Consider the following 23636-nt stretch of genomic DNA (forward strand, 5'->3'; position numbering starts at 1 on the left):
TTCCCTCCAAACAGCTGGAACTTAATCCAAATGCCCAAGAACTTTTTTAAAAAACACGTGTCTATGCAGAAATGGTTCCCCTAGAAAATCTTTCAGGTTTCCTGCTCCTTGCCCATTCCATTGTTCCAGCTCATCGAGTTTGGCAATAAAAAAAACTATTTTAACTTCAGTTAAATTCTACTCTGTTGGGAGAATTCCAACAGCTAACAGTACATATCGAGGCGGGCAGTCTGGAGTTTATCCATATTGGGAAATTTTTGAGTCGTCCATGTGGGGGTCTTCTTTTAATGAGGGCAGCATCCCAATGGATGCTTCATTGTGTGGAAAGTGAGATAAAAGCCAGAAAGACACATAACTCTCTGCGTCAGGCATATACTGAAAGCCCACCGCTCGCCATTTTGTGGCAGGCCAAACGTGCCTCGGTTTGTGCGGTAAATGTGCACGCTGGAACGCCACTACAGCGCGGGTTAGGGTTAGGGTGAAGCGTGTCCAGGGTGGCGGGATTCATATGGTGGAACAATGTTTGCACACCTGAATGCACGCCTAAAACGGAATAGCTCACGGGAACTGATGGAAGGTGAAAGAACGGGAGCACTCCCGCTCTGGGAATACCAGGGAAGTCGGAGTGGTAGCTCTGAGGCTAGGGATCTGTGCCAGCAACTGAAAGGCTGCTGGTTCCAATCCCGTGAATTCCCAGAGCAATTCCATTCTGTTGAGCCCTTGAGTAAGACCCTTAGCCTGAAATTGCTTCATCCTGGGTATGACGTTAATCTACATCCAGCCCTATAAGGAGGTCCTCCTACTTACAGGGAGAAACTTGGGGGGTTGGTGGCAGGACTGGCACTCCAGCCCCCGGAAAAATCCTCACTCTGGTCCATTCGCACTAGTGTGGCGCTGAGGTATCACCTGCCACATGGTTGCACTCAGGTTCTCGTCCCTGAGGTGCTTTGTTATGTGGTAGGTGCAGCAATGCACTGTAGTCAGTGCACACTCCTTCCCTGTGACCTGCTATGGAGAAACATTTTAAGAAAAGGTTAAAGTAGGGAGTAATAGTCTTCACAGACACTGGTGCAACTGTTGCAGATTTGTCAGTCTTGCTCTTAATGTACCAAATGATTTGCGTGCTAGTTGTTGCATGTCACGCAGGTGTTGCACAGCTGCACGCATTCCAAATTTGCAGTGTCCGAGCCATGACGCAGAACCAGTAAGTCAACAATGGTTTCTGCCGAGTTTCAACACACAGTGGAGTTTGTAAAGACTCTACAGCTCCCCCTCCAGGCCAGGAAGGAGGGTGACACCCTTCCACACAGAGCTGAAGGCACACGTATCACATGGGGCGAGATCGTGGACTGAGAGAGTCAGGCAGGGCAGTAGCAGATAAGGTCTGTCTGAAATCTGACTTTATGGTGCCATAAAAAATTAAAGCTTTGTTTAAAGGTGATAGACAGGGATGTTTATCACACTGTTTGAACTGGCCTACAACTCACTGTACATTTAATAGACAGGTACATAAGCTCACACGTTCTTTGTCCTATTGCATTCCACCTGGTAAGTAACCTGTAGAGGAAGAGGACGTAACGAGGGGGCCATTCTGAAATGCCAGTATTTCATTCATGTTATAAAGTAAATCCCCCCTGTCAGCAGGAAGAATTCGCATCTGTGAATGGGCACAGCATTATTGTTGTGGCTGTTTGGAAGGCGGTCCAGTTCTGTGAGTGTTGCAGTTGAGGGTGCAGAGGCTTTTCGGGCCCATAAACTGATCCATCTTAACGTAATGGCTGGTATCCCTGCCTGTCACTTGATAGACCAGGGTTTGATTCCCCAAGAGGGAAGCACGAGGTTTCTTGGGGGTGGGGTGGGGTGGGGTGGCTCGATGGGCTAGAATACCATGCCTTTCATTAGAAATGTACTGGTTCAAATCCTAGCATCAACAAAATGATTTTTCTATTGGCCTCCTGAGCAAGACCCTTAACCCCAATCGCTACAATGACTGTCTGACCCTGCCGTCTCTGCCATTATGAGAGAAGTACGGCTAAATGCATTATGGGTAGGACAGGACTACACTGGTTTGGTACTGTTTTACACAGTATTTTACACACACAGACACACATATATACAAATATTTACAGTGAGGTAACATAAGAACCTAAACCAGGGTGGGGGCAGCTGTCTCTGTCTATAATATGGACGGGAACATTCTCTAAAACCTTATTTTCAGTCCGAGTTGTGGCCTGATAAAATATAACTGCCATTTATCTACAGTTACTTTGTGTCAACTGAAACACCGCTTAAGCAAGAAATGCAGCGTAAAATCACCCCATTTGTTTGACAACATTTGCATAAGAGAAACTGGTATCTCTGATGTCCTGTAAGTCATTTCAGTAAATGAAATAGCTATGGAAACAGTCCTGTCATTTTTATTTGTTTGTATGTTTGATTGTTTGATTGTTTGATTGTTTGTTTGATGTATATTCAGTATCATCCTGGGCCTGTCAAAAATGTGCCACCGGGTTTGTCATTCCAGAACTGGAGCACTCTGACATTTAAGACTGGCTTCTGTTTGCACTGCATGGTAACATTTAAGCCACAATACAACAAACATATTTTTTTTTCCTCCCTATAATCACTTTTGACAAAACTGCCTCTTCAGGGTTCAGGAGTTCAGGGTGACTGGTTCCAGGGGACCCACCCCCAGCTCCCAATCCACTTCCAGCGGAGGTGTCCGGTTTCCGTCACGTGCCCAGTGAGCGGTTGTCGATGTCTGGCACACTCCCAAAGTATCAAGAGGATCAAGTACACAGAGCAAGTACACTTACTGTTTGAGTGTCATTTACCCTTCCAGCAAAACATCAGGAGAATTCCCCGGGTGCCTTAACGTTAGCTCATGTACTCTGTGTTGACTTACACCTGTGTGTAACAGGCATGCTGGGTAAACTGGCTGTGTAACTGTAAGCGAGTTTTTGCTCCCGGGGCTTATCCAGAAACCTCCGGAGAACTCGACGCCCCTATACGCTTCGTTTGATAAGCACGCTTGGTTTAGCGGCTCTCAGCTAAATCCAAGATGGGAACAGGAATGCCATCATCTAGGCCAACTTCGCTGGATCCTTTTCCATTAATTTAACCAATGGTTGTTTTCCAGCACATTCTGGGACTTGCGCGATTGGTTCATTTGTGGAAAAGGGTCACGTTGCTCCTGCAGCGACCTGTGCCTGAATCTCTGGCCTGCTTATGACCTAATCACACCAGTCCTTAAGATTACAGCGTAAGCGTGGTACGCAGATGTTGATGATCTTGTTATCGGTGATGATTAAACTATATTGAAGCTATGATATGAATTTGAATGGTCACAAAGTGCACTCAGGGTTCCCTGAGGCAGGTTTTATTGCTGCAAGATTGAGGTGAGGACCGTCAAGAACATGCTTTTTGTGGGACAGGATTCCACAGGACCCCGGAACGACGATCAGATGTGAGGTTTCGGAATAAGTCGTGCTGGAGGATGACTCAAACGTGGGTGGGTGGTTGAGCTGTGGGACAAAGCAAAACCAAGACGAAAACCAGACAAACAGATTACGAAACGACACTGACACAAGGTAGACCAAACAAAGTTTTAAGGAGTAGCAAGACTGAACCAGGAGCAGAGCCCTCTGCCGCGACATATCAAACCTGTGACTACAGGTGTTAATAAAGTCCCAGGTGACATGAGTGTGACGCATCACTGAAGAGCAAATTTACACAACTCGCTCAGTCCGTGTGGTAGGTTCTTGTGACAATTAGTGAGTTTTGGAAATTTAACTAAAAATTTTCATTGGACCGACTGAATTTTGGTTCTCAGTAACGTAGCATATTGACACGGTACCAAAAATGCATTACAAGCCCAGAGGGTGCGACAGCTGTCCTTTTAAGCGAGCGATAAACTCCCGTGACTGTGCAGGATTAGCAGTTGGAAGATGTTTTCATTGCTGCTGCTTATCGTCATGGCGATCTGGATAGCACCATCGCTTCCAACGTCTCCAGGTTTTGGGGCTTTGATTCCCACACGCAGCGCATTATTTACTTCAGTTTCCCCCCAAATTTAGATGAATCTCAAAGCTTTGCATTGTCCGCAATGTGTGCTTGTGTTTGTAGAACGTCCACTGAGCAGCATGTAAATACACCTCAACAATGTAACACACGTTCAACAGCTTTAATATTCATTAATAACAAATATTATAACCATATAATCATCCATTTTCTGAAAATGTTACCCTCATGGGGGGGGGGGGTCCACAGACTGTGGGCACAGGGCAGAGAACAACCCAGGATGGGATGCCAACCTATCACAGAATACACTCACAACTCTGGGCAATTTAGTAACTACAACAAGTAGCCTTATCATGTTTTTGGACTGTGGGGGGGGGGGGGGGAGGAACCAGAGCACCCAGAGGAAACCTCATGACAAAAGGGGGAAAACACACCGGCCCCCCCCCATGGAACCCTGGCAGAGACTGAAACGCAGGTCCCAGAGGTGTGAGGCAACAGTGCTAACCACTGCACCACCCCTTAATCAGGTAATGCTTGTAATTAATGTATATTACTTAAATGCTTATTATGAATGCTCTATGGATGCATGATGAGGGTGCAGTGAATGTAAAGTGTTACTAATTATTATATTACACTATGTTTAAGGCCGTTCTCCCCATGTCATCATGGGGTTTCCTCCGGGTACTCCGGTTTCCCCCCACAGTCCAAAAACATGCTGAGGCTAATTGGAGTTGCTAAATTGCCCGTAGGTGTGCATGTGTGAGTGAATGGTGTGTGAGTGTGCCCTGCGATGGGTTGGCCCCCCATCCTGGGTTGTTCCCTGCCTCGTGCCCAATGCTTCCGGGATAGGCTCCGGACCCCCCACGACCCAACAGGATAAGCGGTTTGGAAAATGGATGGATGGATGGATGGATGGAAATAAAAGTGAGGCAAATAGCAAACTACATAGACATACGTGCTGTCAGGGAGTCGGCCATTTAAGGCCTAAATGAACTCAGCACAAACACTGCTACCTTTTTACATTTGATTTGCATTCCGGTTAGATTCATTTATCCTCTTTAGCCACCTGTCCTGTGTAGGAGGAGGGGGGCCAAGCATACCCCAGGGAGTTTAATAATCTAAAGCGTATTTTGCATCTTTTTTTTTGTTTTGTTTAACTTTTTTTCACTTGATTGGGAGTCCGAACATGACAGAGTTGCAGAATAAATTGGCATTAATGAATCACACTGTTATCGTTTGACTTTACATACATTATAATAATCCTGCATATGAGTTGAGGTTGGGGTGCCCTGTCATCACAGTATAACGAAACATCTCAACAGCCTTTATGCTCATAAATTAATGTTAGATAGCAGAAACCTGTTATCTTGGTATCATTTACCGTTTACAATTTCTCAAGAAGCTTAGGTCATTGCTACACAGAGTAACGGAGGTTTCCCACCAGCTCGATCAGCTGCAGTCTGCCTATAGATGTCTTCCTTATAATAACTGCACATCTACATTAATTAATAATCGATATTAATTTACCCAATTTTATTTTTTTCAAAGTAAGAGCATATGATTCATGCAGGAATAAATCAAGGGGTAAAGGTCAGTATTATTACAGCCAGCCTGTACCCCTGTCTTTAGTAATTCTTTAGGAATAAATGTGAAACACTAGAATCTAGATTTAGTGACTGGTTTTAAGGTAAATTGCACTTATTCAAGTTGAAACCGTATATATTGCCTAAATGTGGTGTATATGTGATGTAATACTGTCCATAGTTTAAATATTTGTACTCTTCCTCCTTGCATACAGCTGAAACTGTAACTGAATACTTTTGCTGGCTGACCTCATCACTGATTACCGGGGGGGCAGCTTCTTGGGAAGAAGGAAACAGTGACTGGTATCTGATGATGCTTCATTTTCCATTTGCAGAAGCATGAGCAAAGGCACTCTGGAATGCTTCTGCTTCTCTTCACACATCCCAACTCGCTCTCCTTTAAGCCAGGTGAGGGCGAAGCTCGTAGGGTCACCTGGGGGCATTTTGGGGGTGGGGCTCTGATGGGGATGTAACTATTCTGCCGACTTTCAGACCTTCCAGTCATGAGCAGAGGGGCCGAGTCGGCTGAGCCACATACACAGTCATCCGGTCCCTGCACTGAATTAGCATATAGATCCTGTTCCTGTCATCTCTCTGCGCTGGTCCCTTTTCAAAGAAACATTTTCTGTGCTGTAGATCAGATCCAAGGTGCACAACAGTAGGAACGAGACAAGGCAAGACAGGTTCAGTCAAAAACGATCCTTTATTAGAAGCCCTCAGAAAGACTGCAAACGAGGAACAAGAACACTGACACAGATGTGGGGAACCGCCAGGAGGTCAGACCTCGGATAGTAAGGCACACACATGGTGGGTAATTTGCTTGATGGCTAAAGACATGCTAGGATCAGGGTTCACATATGATACGGCAAGGGCACACATGACAGTCGGGAAAACAACAAGTATTAACAATATGAAATACATGCTGGCGTTATTTATACGGCTTATGAACGTGCCGAGCATGCTGGGATATGCAAACAGCCCGCTACTCAGGGTCATCTTGCAGGCGCTACAATATTTAATAATAATGCAGATCTTTAATGCCAAGAGCAAACTATATAGACCAGGGAGTGGTACAGTAATTCCTTAAGTGGTCTTAATTAATTAATTCAATTATAATAAATTGATTTTGTTCATATAATCTGTTCTTTGTCTGCCTTGATGCTGATACTGGGTGTGTAGTTGGAATCAACTACACAACCACAGACAATAAATGCGTCTGAGATGAATTTCGGCAAGTTGCCGCCGGCGTCGTCTTGGAGACGCCGCATAACATACAGCACGACATGGGAATGGTGGAGCACCTTCTCCTGAGCTCCACGCCCAGACACCTGGCCCAGCCCAGTTCCGCTGGCCTTATTTGTGGGACGCCCTTAGGGGGAGACCTAGCAGTGGAGATGCCAAAACATCTTCTCTCTCTCTCTCACACACACACTCACACATGGCCTGCAAAACCACACAGCTACTCCTATCAGCCTCTGCTTATCTTCTCTTCAGCCACAAGCCAGCATGCTCCAGGAGCACAGGGTCTCTTATTAGGGAAAGATTCCCTCTGAAGTAACTTCCTGTCAATTTAACGCTAATACACGAATATCAGCAACAACATCTTACACATTTATAAACTGGTTGTATTTGCATCTCTTATGAACTGGCTTACGAGCAAACCCAAACATGTCACTCAAAGCTTGAGTTTCTCATCAGTTCAGGATCATTTTTTAGGCTGAGAATGATTTGGATTAAACCATTACCAAAGCCCTTCAGTTCCACGAGTCCCTTTACTAGTCTGATGCATCTCTGTATTCCTGGAATGTTCTTATTCAAGATCCAAGATTCTCGAAGGTTTGTCGTCATTCTGAGAACATGGAATAGCATGTTAGGGAACGGAATTAGGCACCAAGATCCCGTGAACAGTTTAAAACAAACATTCACTTCTAGAAAAATATAGAAAAATAGTTACAAACGACTGCAGTCGAATAGTAATAAATACAATAGTGTTAGTGGTACAAATATAAAGATAAATATTTACACTTGTTGCATGTGAAAAAGGTCCATAGTGTGATGTTACTGCAGATGAGAAAAAGATCTTCTAGTGTGTGGTAGAGTTTATACCGCCTGACTTACACTTCTGGTCTTTGAATAGTCTGATTAGGTTCTTGCTTTGTTTGGTAGATGTTCTGCAGCTCCTGCTCCAATCCTGCTGACACCTGGGCATTGAGAAGAAGCTCCACCTACTAGCACTTACGCCTGGCCGACTCCCTGACAGCAGGTATGTCTGTATTTTTCTATTTGCCTCACTTTTATATCCATCCATCCATCCATTTTCCAAACCGCTTATCCTATAGAGTTGTGTGGGGTCCGGAGCCTATCCCGGAAGCAATGGGCATGAGGCAGGGAACAACCCAGGATGGGGGGCCAGCCCATCACAGGGCACATTCACACACCATTCACTCACACATGCACTCCTACGGGCAAATTAGCAACTCCAGTTGGCCTCAGCATGTTTTTGGACTGTGGGGGGAAACCGGAGTACCCGGAGGAAACCCCACGACGACATGGGGAGAACATGCAAACTCCACACACATGTGACCCAGGCGGAGACTCAAACCCGGGTCCCAGAGATGTGAGGCGACAGTGCTAACCACTGCACCACCATGCCGCCCCCTCACCCTAACCACTGCACCACCGTGCCACCCCACACTTCTATATCGCTTGACACAAAAGCTCCTGCTAAATATGTACAGTGGAAATGTAAATCAGGAAGGATATATTCTGAACGAGTCTAGTTTTGCGGTACGTCGTCACTGGCCTGAGATTTCCTGTGTTGCGAGTTTTGTTTCTCTGCAAATGTTAATTCTTTTATTCATCAGTATTGTACACATCAATGTGTTTGGGTTGGGTGTCACACCCTGTCTTCCCCGTACTAAATAAAAGTGTAATAATCCCTCATATTTGTTTCACATGGATATAACTACAGCATAATGCCTTGCGGCCCATTTTGACATTAGCAGCTGTTGGTCAGTAGTGACACAGGGTTTAATTAGATTTAATTGAAATCTGAGTCCAGGTGTAGAGAGAGACATGTCACACAGCACAGATTACACTTTATGCATGAGGGTGAGACCGTTTGAGCTCAAGCCAAGAGGGTTGGGTGAAGGCAAGCGTGAATCAGGGCTAACATCTACACAGTATAAGTGAAGAAGAAGGTATCTCATTACAGATACAAAGATGTGAGTGCAAGAAGCGGAGCAGCAGGGGGCGTGATTGTTAAGGACAGGGTTTTTCTAGTCTGCCCATATACCATAAACAATGTTCATCAGCTGTACCATAAAAATAGCATGTGGTATAAAATTAACATAAATAATGACTGAAACTTTGACCAGCACATTCTCAGCGAAGAAGTAAGAGCTGTGACTGCTGGACTTGGGACCAGAGCGTCAACGGCAAAGGGAGCAGGGGGTGAGGCCATAAAATACTGGTATAACAGGTGCATTCAGCACCGCCCCACCCTACATGCAGAACATGCGCTGCGGGTGGGGCCCCACGATCCATGGGGGGGACCCATTTTGCACAAGGGGACGCATTCTCTGCAAATGCGCAAAGGAGACGCGTCACTGCCGTGAGGCGCGCGCAGAGCACCAAGGCAGGAGAGAAAGAGACGAGTAATCTGACACCGCAGGCATTTCCGCAATGATTGACAGCAGGCAGCATCTGACCAATCAGCGGTCAGATGCGCCGGCAGGCAGTTGGATCCATGCAGGTGGAGAGATGGCCTCCAAACGGCAATATGAACCGGGAGCCAGCAAAAGGAAGAAAAAGTCAAAACAAGAGGAGGCCCGAGCTTCACGTGAAGGTGGGTCTGTTGTTGAAATAAAAAAAAAAAAACTTTTGGCAGAAACGCCGCAGCTGATGTTCTGCTAATCAGGAGACAGAAGAGAGGATCATTCTGTCTAGATGGGGACTGGAGATTAAATTTTCCAGCGGCCCTGATTATCATTTATTGAATGTCTTGTTAACTGCATATACATTCACTTCTTTTCAAAAGGATGGTTAATTGACTAGTTGGTGGTCGTATGCTGTCTCAGGTTTACAGCCTATCAATCTATGCTACTTTTGGGCTATTTTGGGCTTGTTCCATTGTTGAAAGAGCCTGTTCAGTTGATTTGTTCCTACTAATAGAGGTTGAGAACCTAAATGGCATTTCGTGATACAGTCATTTTGTAATGGGGGGGGCTCAAAATACAATTCTGCTTAGGGCCCCAATTTGGCCTGGGGCGGCCTCGTGCTTTCACAAAACTATTTTACGGATATCCTTTAAATATTGTGTTTTCACGCATGCGACATTAAGTGGCATGAAAATAATGAACTGACACGCACGAATGTGTCCTGTGCAATTTACACCAATCAATGCCTATCACACATCTGATTGGATGGGCCAGTAAATTTTAAATTAAACACCTGTGGTTTGGCTCCCTAGTTGGTTGAGGGTTCACTAGTTTTGTTTTCACAGATACATTGACTTCCACTCAGAACCAGCTCTGCTCGTGAGGATACTGGGTGGAATCTGACTAATGCTATGGTCCAAATTTAAATAGTGTAAACTGAACTAACTGCATTTCAGATGGCAGAAGGTGTTGATTTTGCGTCTTAAAACATAAACAGACCGCACCCAGTATGCTTATTTTACGGTCATATATAGAATGCAGCACGGGCATGCAGAATGAATAAGGTATAGAGAGTATTGCGAAAACGGGACACCTGGCAAAATGGGACAGTTAAACTTTGCAGTTAATATATGTGTTTGGTAATACTTTATTTTCTCTTCTATGTATACAGTAGGGTGGCATGGTGGTGCAGTGGTTAGCACTGTTGCCTCACACCTCTGGGACCCGGGTTCGAGTCTCCGCCTGTGTCACATGTGTGCGGAGTTTGCATGTTCTCCCCATGTCATCGTGGGGTTTCCTCTGGGTACTCTGGTTTCCCCCTACAGTCCAAAAACATGCTGAGGCTAATTGGACTTGCTAAATTGCCCATAGGTGTGCATGTGTGAGTGAATGGTGTGTGAGTGTGCCCTGCGATGGGCTGGCCCCCCATCCTGGGTTGTTCCCTGCCTTGTGCCCATTTCTTCCGGGATAGGCTCCGGACCCCCCACAACCCAGTAGGATAAGCGGTTTGGAAAATGGATGGATGTATACAGTGTTCAAGGGGCATTAATGTGTTTAGATGGTAGCCTATTCTGTAGGGATTCAAGACACTGAGATGACTTTCACAGAAATCTAAATTTAACGTGTCTCATTTTAACAATGCGCATCCTGGATATGTTATAATATATGAATGATAACGAATGAAAATCCGTAGTGGGTTTATCAGAGAAAAAAAAATAGTGTTTGATTGTTTAGAATAAAAAAGGATCAAGTTGTAGGCCTATTACCCCAAAACAAACTATTGTTGTACATCTTACGCATTGAAGGACAATGCTAAGGTGTGTCACTGTTTTTGCGCCACGACATAAATTTAGTAAGTTATGTCTTGTTGCATTGTTCCTTTACACGGGACGGTTAGGCGAGGGTTGGACTGTTTACCAGTTTTACAATCTTCGCTGGAAAGGGGTGTGGTATTCCGTTTCCGTGTGCCTGCATTATCTGTAACAGAGTGTTGACAGGCTCTGTATTTATTTTCCAGTGTGTAATGCTAATAAAATAAGGTGAAACTATTCATCCGCCTCCTGTGTGTAATCGCCCTCCTACGATCCCGGCGTTCGCGTTCCCCGTTGCTGTCGTTGATGAATTATGCCGATTAATTGAACGAATGCTATTATTTATATTGTTATTTATATTGTTTCATTAACAATTCACAAGAATATATCTTTTAATAACGGAGCTTCCTCTTATTTTAAGAAATAAAGCCGTTCAGTGGTTTCTATAAGGAACGCTTGATGTTAAGTGATTTGAACGCTGCACCGCATATTTCAATTAAACTTAATTAATTAGGAGGAAAACCAGCATCCTCGGGTTGGAAGGGTAACGCTATTAAAAAAAAAGTTTTTTTTCTCTTTCCAGGGTATCCTTTCATATTCTGCCCCTCCTCTTCTTGGAAAAGAACGTATAAACTTGGCTGCGGAAAAACACGCGCACAATCCAAGGCAGTGCGCCAGGTCTGCGTGGACGGCGCACCGCAGGCTGCCGACGAGGGGAGGGTCAGGGTGCGGAGTGTCACCGCTCACTGCCATTTTACAGTCCTCTTGCAAGTCTCACCCCACCTCTGGGCCCCACCCTCTCTGTGGGAGGGGTCTGCGTCCCCGCCCAGCCCCGCCCCTCTTATTATGTAATCACGTGATCGGCACGCTTAAAGTAACATTTTGGCTTAACTTTGACAGGTAGCTGTCTGTCACAGTGCGCGCAGGCTGCTTCTTCTTGCTGTTTTAACGGACATTTACAAAGAGATTTTTCGTGATTTATTCAAGCAAAGGATATTTTTAGAGGGAATTTTATCGTGATTGACACTTGCCAGCATTTTTTGCGGTAAGTGTGATTGCTTGTGTTTGTATGGAATTTAGGAATACAAGCTGTGTTAAATTATACGTATTTGTTAGTCGTGTAATCATTGTGCTGGGTTGGGTTTAATGACTTAATGACTGTTTTATAAACGAATGGTTACATAATGGAATATTCCAGAGTATTGTCTCGGAAGAGTTTATGTGCAATTGATGCAGACTATTGATGGAGAGTAAAGGTACCTGAGTTTAAGAGTGTCTTGTCTCCGCTGATCACTTTTCCTTGTAGGGGCCCCGCTACCTTCGCGGGCAGCTCTGAGTTTCCCAGCCATGCATGCATGTGCATCCATCGTGGGGGGCGTTGCAAACATGGTCATTATCGTTAACGGCCCACACCTACAGTATGTCACAGTTAGAATTATGTCACCCGTCCGTTTTCTAACCGCTTATTGTGGTCGAAGTGCCGGGCGGACTTAAAATACGCAGCACGGGGCACAAGGCGTCAGTTTGCTTCGATGAGAGAAAATAGGCCTATATAACAAGTTATTAGTTAAGGTATATCACTGGCGACTTCATAAATGCCATACACAAACGTTATGCAAATATATATAAATGCATTGTAAAACAGTACAGTCAAAATCGGGCAAATATACAAAACATTTTTTTAATGTGTTAAAAATGTGTAATATGCGCATTGTAAATTACATCGTTTAAACATTTTAATAGAGGCTAAATAAGCGCAATGGCCATGTTGTTCATTTTTCTGTAATTATTTTAATGGTCTCTATATATCCTATATCTCTATGGCTTCGTTTTATACTGTAATGTGTGTATTTGCATGTGGGCTTCAGGATTTTTAAAAACAGCCTCCGGAAAAGAATATTGATCCATCAATCTGGTAGCTGCTTATCCTGGACAGGATGACATGCTGAAAAAAACACTGGAATGAAATGTTACGGTACGATTTGTTTGTGAACGATAATCGTATTTCCTTGGAGGGATCCGCATGTTTCTGTGGTAATTGATAGCATCTCTTCCAACTGCTGTAGATCGACATTCCTGTGAGTTGTAGATAAGTCTAAACGTTCTTGTGTCTAAAAAGCCAGATTTGGTTTTGGGGGTGCGATGGCTGTAAAACGGCAGGCTGCACGTCAGGTTTACTGTGGCCAAAATTGTAGGAACACTTCCGAGTTGTAGAAAGTGTAAAACTTTATTCCAGTTACTCCAGTTGATTATTTAATCGTCCAGTGTGTGATATTTGCAAACACTCTTTGAATGTTTGTAAACATTACCGCCAATATTCTTGTAGTAATTTTTAAAGCGTACTGCCAAAAACGCTAGGTGTTTCCAGTATTCAGCTAGAGTATCGAAGGAAGGGGTGGTAATCGACTTCCAGCCTAACCGAAGGTACTCATCTTAGATCGCTTTTCAGTAGCGGGGTGGCAGTCAGACGATGCTGCGTGCTTCGTATGTGTCGGCAGTGCGGCTGTACCAGGGGGTCCAAGTTCCGACGTCATCTTAACCCTTTGACCCCAGTTATGTTGGGGCAGTATATCAAGGCCCCACGTTGGTCCGCTGATACACCCCGCAATTAAGAGGGTAACTGTAGGATTAAATTATGATATGATAATTTGACTGAGCATCTTTGACAAGAAAGAAAATACAGTAAGACCCACTAATAAGCAGTTATAAGGAATGGGAAAGGTCACTGTATTTTTCCACGCAATTTGTGTGTGTGTGTGTGTATGTGTGTCCTGCATGTTAGAAAGGCAGCCAGGACGTTTCCTATGAACAGATATCACAGTTGGTACAGAGCCCAGTCCTCCTACAGCCCCTCCTCCCCCTCCCCCTTGGTGGAGTTTCCTGAGCTTCTGTTTTGGGGCTGGTGTTCTTCTGCACTCATGCCAGGCACTTCCTGTCCCAGTGTGGGTGGGACTGGCAGGGTGGTGTGTGTGTGTGTGTGGGTACGTGGGGGGGGTGTGTCATGAAATGGATCATACTCTGCAGTTACCCACAGTGCTGCATTATCATGTATCAGCACGACTCACACACACACACACACACGTTATTAAAAATTGTACCTTTTCATGTCTCACCCGTACGTGATGCAACACACCCTGCAGAATGACATTCACATCTACTGTGGAACGACTCCAATATATATTTTTATTACCATATGAGGAGTGAGGAGTATATAGATGATTCATACGTATTTTAATTTTATTTATTACATTGCTTTTTTTAATTAATTGCATTTAATTAGTTTTCCCTTGTGCCCTATATGTACGTTATTCTTGCTTTACTTACCGTGCTGCTATATGCATAAGAGTTTCCTCCTGAGATGTTAAATGTAGATGACTCCAAATATATATATTAATTATATGAGGAATGGTGCTGGTGCAGGTCATTTTTTTAATTACAGATAATCTTCACGTAACGGCCGAGTTCCGTTCCTAGGACCAGGTCGTCAAGCAAGTCGGTCGATAAGTGAGGAGCTGCTCCTTACCGATACTTCCGGCACACTGCACTGGTAGTGGGTTTGTGTCGATCATCTTTAGATAGTGTTTTAATGTCGCCTTCGCACACTTCATGTAATTTCTTATTTTAATAAGTTATGAGAGATGAGATGCCGCACTGCCGAATCCACGACCAAAGTTCTGGTACCGCGCACAGTGCCGACCAGCCGGAGGGCCGGTCGTTAAACACCGAGGTCGTTAAGTGAGGAGTAGCTGTATTATGTTTTATTGCATAGAGGGGCTTTTCTCATAAAATTAGTTTTGTATAAAGTTCCTCGCCACGCTTCTCGTGAGTCGAGCTCACCAGCTGCCCGCCTACCTGCTGCTCGTGCGTGGTCGTCTGGGGGGGTTCGTTTAAAGCATCAGTTACATTCACTTAGCTGCCGAGTGTCAAGCCGAACTGAACCGTTTGACATTTCATATATTTAATCGCACCATGTAAAATGTGAAAGGAATAAACAGTGTATGATTTCATTAGTGATTATTAGTAAACGTACACTTTAGTGTTCCAGATATTTTTATGCAAATTTAATACTGCATAGTATCTTAAAAAAAAATAACGAGCCGGCAATCACACAACACAGCACTCACTCGCCACCTGTACCTGGATTTGTCTCGCGGTGTGTTTTCTCCTGCATGTACGTTAGATCTCCCATTAGTGGGCCGGGAGACGCTAACTGGCATTAGCTGAGAGCTACAGCAGCTCCTCCTCGCCGCCGCCTTACAGAAACATGGCTCCCGATCACATCGCTCACCTCCATACGTCTCTGTATTCCGAGATTATTCGTTAATTCGTTAATTATTACATAGTGTGACCTTTGCCCCCCTCCCCGCCCGCCAAAAAAAGCAAGTAGATCTGTTATGGCGTGAGGTTAGGAACGGGAGGGATTAATGTGCTACATGTGGAGGGGGGGGGCGTCTGGCTCAGAGGGTTAGGATGTCTGTGACCAGAAGGTTCCAGGTTCAAAATCAAGGGTTGGTAATGTGAAGTCACTATTGGGCACCTGTGCAAGACCCGTAACCCCCCAGTTACAATTTCGGATAAAAGTGTCCACCGAGTGAATAAAAATGTGAATCTTCAGCATAAGGGATTTAGAATGAATGAGGCGGCCTTGGGGCCCCTTCTGAGACAGGATAATATCACTTGGGGCCCCTTCTGAGACAGGATAATATCAGGGTCTGTGCTTTGAGTGAAGCTGAGAAGCCCCAGGCGCTTTGGAAGTGCATTGATAGACAGCTGGAACATGGGCCCTTCTGATTGGCTGGTACGCTTGAAGCTGGGTACCCGTGAAATTCCAGATAATTATGGGGTGGATCGCTGGAAACACACAGCCGTGTTTACTCTAGAGAGGCCGCTTCCCGAATGTCTGTCACATAACCACCAGCTATGAATCACTCAGCAACGCTGCCGTGTGCACTGCTGCACTGCGATTCAGACCTGTGCAGTTATGCATGTCACTGTCATCACCAGGCCATTTTCCAGTGGACACTGAAGAAAAATCCAGTTTTGAGCTATCATTCCAAGATGTACCTCTGTGTAGTTTGAATGTTCTGTAACTCTATACACAGTGCAGTTTAGTGACTGGCAGGAATATCTGAGGCAGAGTGTGGTCTAAGGCAGTGTTTCCCAAGCCAGTCCTCGGGGAACCCCGGACAGTCCACGTTTTTGCATCCTCTCAGCTCCCAGCGCACCTGTACCAGGTATTTGGTGTTTCTGATTGGCTGGGAGCTGGGAGAGACCAAAAACATGGACTGTCCGGTGTCCCCCGAGGACTGGCTTGGGAAACATTGGTCTAAGGGTCTCAAAAGGACGGCATTCACCTGTGATACCACCCCTGATAAGGCCAAAACTGGAAACTGTGTGGGAACCAGTTAAGATTAGAGCAAAGAAAATACGTCTATATACAAAGCTGTAGGGTGATTGGCGTAATCTTCCTATTAGACTGAAGTCACAGTCTTTAGATGCTTCCGGTGAAATCCACCCTGTATATTTTGTAAATAATTTGATATTAAATAACCAATATGAGGATGAATACTGTGATAATGTGTTTTTTTTTTTTAAACACGTTAACTTGTCTGTAAAAACGAGCTTTCTGAGATTTATGACGCCATTTCTGATTTGATCAGCATTTAACCGGTTTTAACCATGTCTTCCCCCAGAAAGAGCATCTGTAGGCGTGCCCCCCCTCCTGCAGGACCCCCCCCCCCCCCCGGCGAACATGCTTATGTATGACTACTCTGTGATGGGTGGCGGCGCCATGGAGTCGGTGAGTGACGAGGGGTTGGGGGGGGGGTTACCTTGGCCTCACTTAAGCCTCAGCGACAAAGGGGGGGGGAGGGGGATGTTAGGGATGGTGGGGGCCGGACTGTCCCTGACAAAAATAGGATTCCGATGAATGGATCGTTTAGGAGAATCAAAAATAAAAGAGGCGTGAATAGTCGAGAAAAATGCCTGAACGGAGGACAAACACATGACTAAGACCAGACTAATGTGGCACCAGGAAATAAAATTAGCATGTCACTAAAACGAGTCTTAATTACATGTAACTGTGAACCACGGACGCATGGATGACCTCTCTCTCATCCCCCCCCCCGGCTCCTTTCCATCAGCTGATGTTCCAGACATTTCCGATGATACCCCCGACCAAGGTCTCCCCCCAGCAAACCAAGCACATCTCTGCTGACTTCTACGCCAACTTCAGGGGCAGTATGACCCCCCCCGGCAGCCCCGACCCGCAGCTGGACCCCCTGGACCTCTCGGTGGGCCAGAGAAGCCTCTCTGCCAGTCCCCCCACCCCCATCTACGCTGCTCCCAGCCTGCCATCACCCCCCATGCTAGATGCCGGGCTCCGCCCATGGTCCCACTATCCCAGCATGCCTGTGTGCTACCCCACGGTCCTCACCCAGCTGCTGCCGGGCATCCCCCCCTCCATGATCCCGCTGCTGTCCAACATCATGGTGCCAGTCCCGGTCTCTCCCGAAGCGAACGGCGTGCCCCAGAAACCAGGTGTGTGGTTCTGTCTCTGCCCCTTTGTGATCCGTCTCAGTGGCTGGTTTCATTTCATAAATACAACCGCTGGCCTGTGTCTCTTAGCATAAAGACTGTTTTTCTCCTTACTGTTATTTTCATTATTACAAGGTTTATTGTCACAAGTTTGGAGGAACACACTGAAATTCTTATGCCACAGTTGCCGACAATATAGAACAAACAGTGTGATACAGGACAGGCAGTGTGATACAGGACAGGCAGTGTGATACAGGACAGGCAGCAGCACGATACAGGACAGGCAACAGCACGATACAGGACAGGCAGCAGCACGATACAGGACAGGCAACAGCACGATACAGGACAGGCAGTGTGATATAGGCTAGACACTGCGATACGGGACAGGCAGTGTGACACAGGACAGGCAGTGTGATACAGAATAGGCAGCAGCACGATACAAGACAGGCAGTGCGACACAGGACAGGCAGCGTGACACAGGACAGGCAGCGTGACACAGGACAGGCAGCGTGATACAGGACAGGCAGCGTGATACAGGACAGGCAGCGTGACACAGGACAGGCAGCGTGACACAGGACAGGCAGTGTGATACAGGACAGGCAGCAGCACGATACAAGACAGGCAGTGTGACACAGGACAGGCAGTGTGATACAGGACAGGCAGTGTGATACAGTACAGGCTGTGCGATACAGGACAGGCTGTGCGATACAGGACAGGCTGTGCGATACAGGACAGGCTGTGCGATACAGGACAGGCTGTGCGATACAGGACAAACAACAGTGCAATGCAAGGCAAGACAATAAAAAATTGTGCAACTGGCCAGGTACATTAAACCAATTAAACATTCTATTGTCCGTTCATGCCAAAACTTAGAGATATAAATACATCTTAATAAACGCACAGCGTCCCGAAATAAGAAAGCATTCCTCAGCATTTTTTTGCGCAAGGCCAGTAAAACATCTTGAACTCTTGGTTACTTGTTCACAAAGTTTATTGCCAGCTGTCAGGGCTTACAGATAGCAAGCAGTGATAAGTCAGAAGGCTGTTATCGACGTGGTTCGCAGTCTGGGAGAACATCATTTCAGGCGAACTCATTCTGAAATGCCAGATGGCTTCTCCGATACCCTCGGGAACAGGAATCAATTCAGTAAATGCGCAGCTCAATAAAACGTTAACGTTTGTATATTATAGTTGCAGTGAATAAGAATTTTTGCTTGGGAGGGAAAAATATGACGTAAAGTAGTATTTTTAAGTGTTTAATTGTGTGGGTTTTAATCTGAAAATCTTGGTTCTGCAGTAGAGCGTGACCCCTACTTGCCGTCTAGTCACCACCAAGGTCTACAGACGAAGCCCCTGAAGCGGGAACTGGCCAATGAGAAGCCCTGTGAAGACACCATGACCTCTGAGATCATGGTGCCACCAACCATCGACAACAAGAAGTGAGTGCGACCGCATCGCCCTCTCCTCACACCCCCAGACATCTCCGATGCAGTGCGACTCCACTGACTCCATGTGGATCGTGACCCTGCTCAGATGAGCTTCAGATTCCGTACGGGTCTATCCCGTCACGCTTGCTACGGGCTACTAGCCAGTCCGGCTTCAGACATTATTAACCAATTTTACCATCTTCGTCAGTAACTGCAGTTTTAGTGCTTCCTGCATCTTGCGATGTTGTTGACACTAGAGGTATTTGCCACAGAAGAGCAAAATTGTCCAGGACATGCCTGTACCTGCCTACCGCCTACTGACGAGAGATTGTTGCTACTAGAGGCCGACCTGCTGCCCCCAGAGATGCCAGAAACTCTTTGACTTATCCGAAGACTAAAAAAGACATTTAAATATGACATATTGAGTATTGAGACGTGTAAAAATGCAGTGTAAATGGGCAATGAAACTTAATGAAGAGGAATGTTCAGTAAAAGGCTATCATCTCTATATCGCTATATCATCTCTCTCTTTGTGGCCAATCGGGGGTGTGGTTTGAGTGGTGGGGGAGAAGGGTATTTTGGGGTTGTCCCAAAATCTTTGCTGCCTGCCAGTTATAATCTCCAGACCACCTGTATCCCCAGTGCTGTGCTGTTAAACAAACATTGCTGCCACCTAGTGTCTGATTTTGAAATACCCCCATCCACTGTAGATTCTCCAGGGTGCGCAGTCCCTTCCAGTTCACTAATAGCACCAAGACTCCCGCAATCCACGAGGAATCCGCCGGAAAGAAGAAACGTCACCGCTGTGACTACGAGGGCTGCGGCAAGGTCTACACCAAGAGCTCTCACCTGAAGGCCCACCGACGGACTCACACCGGTCAGTGATACCAGAGTGATCGTGACATGGAGTTTGGGAATGACAACGTTACAGGAAGTGTGTGTGTGTCTGTGTGTGTGTGTGGGGGGTCCCCTTGTGTAGGACTGTCAGGGAATGGGAAGTGAAGGCATCAGCAATGGCAGTCAGCTGACCCTCGAACCCGCCCCCACCCCAGCTGTCTCGTCACTGTGAACGTTGCCTAACGAACTCTCTCTACTGCAGGTGAGAAACCCTACCACTGCATGTGGGAAGGCTGCATCTGGAAGTTTGCCCGTTCGGACGAGCTGACCCGGCACATGCGGAAGCACACTGGCGACAAGCCCTTCCAGTGCCCCGACTGTGAGCGCAGCTTCTCCCGCTCCGACCACCTGGCGCTGCACAAGAAGCGCCACCTGCTGGTGTGAGCCCACCATTGCAGGCCCCGCCTCGGATTTCGCCAGCGAACGTTTAGCGCTGCGTCTGCTCTGAATTAACTGAACAAATGTGTAGATGCAGCACCAAACACTCCTGCGGGGACATGGGCCTGGAATAACTGGAGAACTTGGCTGGTAGCCTGGTTCTCTTCTATTATCAGCTGACATACACAACAACCTGAAAGTTACAGGTTTGAGTCCTAGACGGAGGCCTGCTATAGTGCCTTTCAGCAAGGTACTGAACCTCTCCTGCTCTGGTAAACAGGGCATTGCCAAGATACCATACTGGACCAACACTGGGGAGAAAAAAATCTTTGCTGCACTTGCACGATATTTACTATTTTTAATCTTGGACCCATAAAATGTGAATTTTTTTTTTTACCATTGTATGTGAATATGTTTTTCTTTCAGGGTTTTTTCAACATGGTTTAGTAAATAATGTTAATAATATGAAATACTTTCAGGGCCATTAATTTTTCTTGCTTTTTAAGCCACATGGGTTTAGCATAAATACACGCTCATAGGAGTTTTACTTGTACAACAGAAATGTTCTGAGAGCAGAACGAAAAATTATTGGTTCAGAGAGATAACCAATCAAATTGCAAATATCTAATTCATAGGTTCCACCTACTCTAGTTGCTTGGACCCACATCTTCTACAATCTGATTGGCTATGTCTTTGAACCAGTCATTTTTCCTTCTGCCTTCAGAACATTTTTCTGTAAGTAAAACTCCCACACGTTAAATACATGTCAAGTGAATGCTTGCTAGTGTTATCACACAACCTCATAATCTGACATGCCCACTAATCCGTCTTACTGGTCTTTACAAACTGTCACACATATAAGTGTTTTCGTTTCCCATTTACGCTCACTGGGAGCTCTGGCAGAAAACTCACACATAGAGAGTGAACATATCCGGTACACGTCTAATGCAATGACAGGGACACAGTTGGCAGTTAAGTGCAATTAAGTAACTCAAAATCAATTTGAACAATATTTCTCTTCGATTCTTTGACAAACATGCCTTTAAGGATAATGTAAGTGCAGCAGAGGATCTGTGACCAATTTATGAATTTGATTAGTAGTTGATTATGTGCCAGTGAAGAGTGTTAGAATCTGAGATTCTGCAGTGGGTGAAAGATGGATGAATGTTAAAAATATGGAAATTAGCGGGAGAACATTTTAAAACGAATCTGAGGAAGCACTTCTTCACACAGCATGTAGTTAGAGTGTGGAACAGTCTTCCTGCTGGTGCAGTGCCAGCTGACACCCTGGGTTCCTTTAAATCAGAGCTAGATAAGATTTTAACATCTCTGAGCTATCAGTTAAGTTCTCCCCAAACTTTGATGGGCCGAATGGCCTCCTCTCGTTTGTGAATTTCTTATGTTCTTATGGTTGGCCCAGTTCTTAGTCCATCAGTAAATCCTAGACCATTAGTCCGGACCTTAACCGAGAGTTATACACTGCATGGAATCTGTTTCCCGTTGACTAGGCTGTTATCATGTCCCAGTGACACTTGCTCATTGAGTTTTTGAGAGACCTGTATGATTGTCGATGACCATCATGTCACACATCTCGGTAATTTTTTGCCAAAGTTCTCATGATTAAACTTTAAGCCAGGTTGAGGGATATTTTGCACTTGGCAGCAAAATTTTGCAGTCTAAATTTGCATTTAATCGACAGGCCTGCCATAAATATATTGTTCTTCTGAATAGTATCTCTTTGAATATACATACACGTGTCTTAGCAACAAACAAAACACTGGATGTAAACTGTGGCATGATGATGCAGGCTAAGTGGGACCTGGGTTTGGCGTCCCACGGCTTTGACCTGCAGCTGGGCATTGCTTTCTAACAGAGGTCATGGTTTGACTGACAGGGCGGCGGTGTGGCATCTCCCCACGCATCCTGTCAAGCGTTTTGGTTGCTGCTTGTTCCTAAACTCAGATCTGCTGACCATAAATCTGACTTTGCACTTTAAGCTGCATACGTGCCGCCTGCATTTTATACAGAGTTGCAATGTTGAAGCATTTTACCCGGAAGCATCTGTATATATGGAAGTACCTGGTGGGTTCTGATTGGTTCTGTAGAAATACCATGGTTTCCTGTGGCTCAGAAACCAACCAGACCAGTTTGACTTCCAGCACTGTTGGCTTGGTCTGAATGGTTTATTTTCCAGTTACTAAAACGCATACGTTTTTTTTAAATCAAATGACTTGACTGAAAAGGGTCATTGTTGGTATTTTAGTGCATTATTTTACATATTTTATATCAGAAATATTAGGCAAGTATATGAACTTATATGAATATGAACTTACTCTGAATTATATTTCCAGTTGACTCGTTGGTTGACAGTGTAACAGTAATGACATGTTGTCATCTCAAACTGTGAATTTAAACACGCAATGTTTGGCACTTCCTGAATGCTGTATTATGCATATATGGTAATAAAAACCTCTTCAAAAAGAAATACGCTTCCCAAGTGTTGCTTTGTTTTTTAGCCAGACTATCAAACGAACTCGTGCCTCCCCCTAGCGGTCAGAGTTGTAATTACACAATTGCGTCTGGTCTGTCGATTATCTGAGTGCCACTTTTCTGGTAGCTTTGATAATACTGACGGGAGTCTTGAAGTCCCATAAGGTGATTTTTTTAAATCTTGTGCGCACAAGCTACTTAGTATAAATTCGTATGCGTATCTAAGGACTTCAGATACACACGGACACCATATGACAGGCAGAATTCAGCTAATGAAGTTTTATTTTCACATTAGAATGTCATGCAATGAAATTACTGCTGCTCTTGTATAGTAGCAAGCCCTCATTTTCGTGCACAAAATACGTTCTGTGCCGCAAAAACCATTATTTAGCAACGAAAACAATTATTTTGTGCTCAGGAAAATGAGCGCTTGCACTTAGCGCCCCATGTAAGAGCAGCAAGAATTTCATTGTATGGCGTTATGATGTGGAAATTAAACTTGGTTAGATGAATTCTGCATGACCATCGTATGGTCTCTGTATGTATCTAAAGTCCTTGGAGAAGCATACGATAGTTATAGTAAATTGTCTTGCGGGCACAAGTTATCTTGATAATAACGTTTACGCACAAAAATAATCAACTTGTTCCTGTGGGACTTCAGGGGCTCCGTGGAAGACCGATCGCGCAAATGTCACAACTAGTATTTTTTTGTGCGGGCGCTGGATTTATAATGGAAAAACATAGATTTCCCGTAAGATTTCTTGCGTGAGTGTCTGAATCCTTGTCAATTCCGCCTGTTTGAAAGGCCTACATCTTCCGAAAATAAGTCTTCTA

The 23636-nt window shown here is 45.2% G+C and overlaps 1 protein-coding gene across 1 annotated transcript; it reads left to right on the plus strand.

Annotated features, from left to right (window-relative positions):
- The first annotated feature begins 11965 nt into the window (after positions 1–11965).
- LOC125705045 (Krueppel-like factor 3) lies at positions 11966–22797 on the plus strand. The gene is made up of 6 exons (XM_048971362.1): positions 11966–12118; positions 16767–16873; positions 17217–17613; positions 18908–19049; positions 19748–19914; positions 20137–22797. The coding sequence occupies exons 2-6, from the start codon at positions 16826–16828 to the stop codon at positions 20316–20318; spliced, it is 936 nt and encodes a 311-aa protein (XP_048827319.1). The 5' UTR covers positions 11966–12118; positions 16767–16825; the 3' UTR covers positions 20319–22797.
- Positions 22798–23636: the final 839 nt, after the last annotated feature.

Source organism: Brienomyrus brachyistius, chromosome 12, assembly GCF_023856365.1.
Source record: "Brienomyrus brachyistius isolate T26 chromosome 12, BBRACH_0.4, whole genome shotgun sequence".
Classification (NCBI taxonomy): Eukaryota; Metazoa; Chordata; class Actinopteri; order Osteoglossiformes; family Mormyridae; genus Brienomyrus; species Brienomyrus brachyistius.